Consider the following 4,129-nt stretch of genomic DNA (forward strand, 5'->3'; position numbering starts at 1 on the left):
TTTCCGTGAAGGATGGTGCGGCCCACGTGCGTGTGAGAAGTGTAATACTACTGGAGCCGGCCCCTGAAGGGATGAGCGCAGCTGGGAGGTGTGATGCTGACTTTGTGTGGTGACACGGTTTCTGAGTGAGAGAAAGTGGTGGGGTATGACTCCCTTGGGGGAATTCACCCGTGAGTGGTGGAACAGGACAGTGACATTCTCATGGCAACAACAACAACAATAATAATAAAAATACTGAATGACAGCTATTGTTTATTGAGTGCTTGCCATCTGCCAGGCCTCACTTCACCTACGCAACCTCACTGAACCCACACAGCAGCCTGGAGAGGCAGGGGGAGGACTTACGGTCCCCATTTTGCAGACGAGGAGACTGAGCCTCAGAGCAGCGAAACAGGGTGCCTGAGGGGCCCACACCAAGCACGGGACAGGGACAGGGAGGAGATGGGCCCTGGAAGGTCCCACCTGAGCGCCCTTAACCCTGGTGCCGTTGTCTTTGTGTTAAGGGATGTGAGGGATGCCGGGAACAGGACCTGGCTGGTGTAAGCTACGTTTGGGGGGTGAAGTGTGCATTTCTGTTTATATATGGGGGCGACAGAGGTGGGAACACAGCCAGAACTACGGGGGCCATTCTATCGGCACCTTCAGAGTTATCACCTGTATTCGAGGGGGACGCTCTTTGTTATTGCCCCTCAGCCTGGTCATCTGCTGCTCCTAACTGGAGTTTCCAGCCACCTCTTCACCTAACACCTCCTGTCCTCAGAGCCTCATCTCCCTCCCAACCGCCCCTGCCTGCCAGTCACGGTACCTGGAAGCCAGTTTAACAGCCACCATCTCCTCTATCAGCCCCCAAGAACGGGGCAGGTGCCCTGGGCAAGAACTCCGTCTGCCCCATTTGCCACAACCTGCTGGGACACCCCGGAGGAGTTCCCCAGCTCCCTGAGCCTATCCTCACCTGAAAATGAGCTTCCCACACAACTGAGGTAGCCTCCCGAGTTCGAATCATGGCTCTGCCTCTGATTAGCTGACTGACTTCGGGCAAGTTACTTAACCTCTCTGGGCCATACTTTGCCGTTGGTAAGATGGATAACATAATAGAATTGTAAGGATTCAATGACTGGCCGGTACCAAATGTTTTCTATAATTTTTCTTGGCACGGCACACTGCAGACCTTCAATGCTAGCCATCATTGTAATTTATTATTATTATTACTATTACTATTATTATTATTATTAATGTTACATCCTAGATACTGGGAGAATTAAATGAATGAAATGCTGCATGCAAGGCATTAAGCAATTATACTGGTAGCTTTTATTATTATTATCGTTGTGGTCACTGTTATTTCCCCATTTGGCAGATGGTAGGAACACCGAGGCTCAGAAAAGGGATGTTGACCCAACACCCCACAGTCATGGAAGTGTCAGAAAGAGCCCTCACTTCTGACATGAAAGTCTCGGACCCTTGCCCATCCCTGCCCCTGAGTGGTTCTCTAAATCAGCGGTTCTCAACCTGTGGGTCGCGACCCCTTTGGCGGTCGAACGACCCTTTTACAGGGTGTCGCCTAAGACCATCCTGCATATCAGATATTGACCTTATGATCGATAACAGTAGCAACATGACAGTGATGAAGTAGCAGCGAAAATAATTTTATGGTTGGGTCACCACATGGGGAACTGTATTTAAAGGGCCAGAAGGTTGAGAACCACTGCTCTAAATGGAGGATTGCCCCTTTGCGTTTCCGGGCCTCAGTTTACCCGTGGGTCAATGGGAGGGGAGGAGGGGCGAGAGCCTGGAGGAGCGGTCCCTCAGGGCTCATCCTAGTTTCCCTGCTGCGAGAGTAAGCACATGAGTCCAGGGTTGACCGATCCCAGCTCCACCACCGATGAGCTGTGTGACTGGACCGTGGCTCCATTTCTCCGAGCCTCAGTTCTATTCATTTGAAAAAGCAGCCCAAATCATCTCCCTGGAGGGATTCATGGGGAAATTAATCCATATCTCAGAGTCTGACTCATGGTAGGGTGCCAGGGGCTCGGGCCTGACCACCTTTGGCAGAAGGTTGTGCTGCTCTGAGGGCACTGCTTTGGAGCCTCTCAGCCCCTTTAAGAGGAGAATGGGATTCCCCTCCCCACCAGCGGGGGCGGGGCTGGACTGCCTGCCCGCCGGGCTCTGGGGCCACCTGGGTCCCTGACCCTCTCAGCGACTGGGAATGGCAATGGGACAGGAAGGAGGGAAGGAAGTCGGAGGGGCCGTATTCATGTGTGTGTTGGGGGTGGGGGAGCAGGAAGAAGGACAGGAAACTCACTCCCAACCCCTCCCCCAGCTTCCCTTTCCTCCAATTTCTGCTGGACACCCTCAGAGGCGGCCAGGGGGTCCCCGATTCCTGTCCCACCTGGACAGGGGTGGGGGGAGCACTGGGATAGAAGGAAGAGACTCAACTGTGTTAGTCTGGGGGCGGGGGGTTGGGGGAGGTCCCCACCCGACCCACTCCAGCGCCCGGCAGGCAGCCTGGCAGCGGGAAGGAAAGGTGCACCCTGCCTGAGGCCATCCCGCTCCCATTCCGAGGAAAAGGCCGGAGGAAGCAGAGATTTTGGCCAAGGTGACCGCCAGGCGGGGCCTCTCTGCTCTGGGGTCTCCCCTCGTCCAGGGCTAATGAGCTGGGCTCGGAGGACCCCCCGACTAATTGCTTGCTCCTGAGACACACACCTAGCGCCCCCAGCGTGTCTTTTATTCTCCCGTACACATCCCTCTTCAGGTCACACACAGGGACAGCCCCTCTTCTGTGGTGTCACACACACACTCCCTTGACAACCACACAAAATCATCCCCTCCTCCCTGGTGTCACACACTCAACCATCACACACACACCTCTCCCCTTGTTACAACTATACACGCCTGGGCTGTCACACACGCACCCTTCCCTGCTCATACCCCTTGGGTGTCATATGCACATGTCCCCTGTTCCCGGTTCACCCCCGGAGCCCCAACCTCTCCCCCGTCATACACCCACCTCCGCTTGTGGCACACCCCCCCTCTGATGTCATTGTTGTACACCTCCATGTGTCACACCCAGCCACAGCCTCTCTGGAGTCACACCCACACCATTTTCTGGTCACATACCCTCACCAGCTTCTCCTGGTCCCACCCCACCCCAGACACGCCTGTGTCACATACTGAACTGCCTCCCCCTGATCCGCACAGCCTCTCATGGCTCACACCCAGAGCCAGCCCATTCAGCGTCCCCCACACACCCGCTTGCATGTCACACACACCCTCGCTCCTCTACCGCTGCCACTTTTGGGGTGACATGCACACACTTTTCCTTGTTACACAAACCAGGGTCTCGAACATGGACCCCAGCCCCTCTCATCTGCCCTCTCTCTTACACAGACACACACACACCCTCTTTCCTGCCGTATCCATGATCCCTAATGCCTCACATTCAGGCCTTACAGGGCCCACACGCACACATGAATACACACGAACACACACACACACACACCTGTCCCAGCCACACATTCTCCCACCTAGCTCTACACACCCACCCTTTCCTCCATCTCACCAACACACCCACCCGCTGGTGCCCACACACAATTCCTTCCGCCCGTGGGCCGCACATGCCTCCCTCCAGGACACCCCTGCTCAGGACATCCCCAGGGAGGAGACTGGAGAGCTCCGAGTCCACAGGCCTCCGCTCCTCCTTCCCCTCCCCCCGCCAGGACGCGCCAGCCGGGAACACCCCTGCCCCAAAGGGTCACATCACACACCCCTCAAGGACACGGACACCGGCTCGGAGGGACCCGCGCCCCCATCCTTTGCGCCCCCCCAAGGACACTTACCACCCCCTCCCCCCGCAACTCCTCTGGTCGCAGACAAAGCTCCCAGCCCCGGGCCGCGGCCAGCCGGGGAGGGGGTCCGGACTCTCCCCAACTCCCCTCTTGGTTCCGGGTCTAGGGAGGGGCGCTTTTCCCCTCCCTAGAGCCCTTGCACCTGCCAACGGGGGAGAGAGGAGGATGGAGAAAGGCGAGGCCCCTTGCCCGCTCCCCCACCCCGAGCGCAGCCCCCTCTCACCTCCCGTGTTGCTGCGCTTGGTGCAGACCACCTCGGGGGGCGTTTCGAGGGGCCGCTTGCG

At 57.1% G+C, this 4,129-nt stretch overlaps 1 protein-coding gene across 1 annotated transcript in view; it reads right to left on the minus strand.

The window, feature by feature from the left end:
• Positions 1-4,129, minus strand: part of NOVA2 (neuro-oncological ventral antigen 2) — a 40,969-nt gene that overhangs the window by 27,940 nt on the left and 8,900 nt on the right. The window contains exon 2 of the mRNA XM_006764420.2: positions 4,069-4,123. Coding sequence (XP_006764483.1) covers positions 4,069-4,123 — 55 coding nt within the window. The remainder of the gene's footprint in view (positions 1-4,068; positions 4,124-4,129) is intronic.

This window comes from Myotis davidii, unplaced genomic scaffold (assembly GCF_000327345.1).
Source record: "Myotis davidii unplaced genomic scaffold, ASM32734v1 scaffold741, whole genome shotgun sequence".
Classification (NCBI taxonomy): domain Eukaryota; kingdom Metazoa; phylum Chordata; class Mammalia; order Chiroptera; family Vespertilionidae; genus Myotis; species Myotis davidii.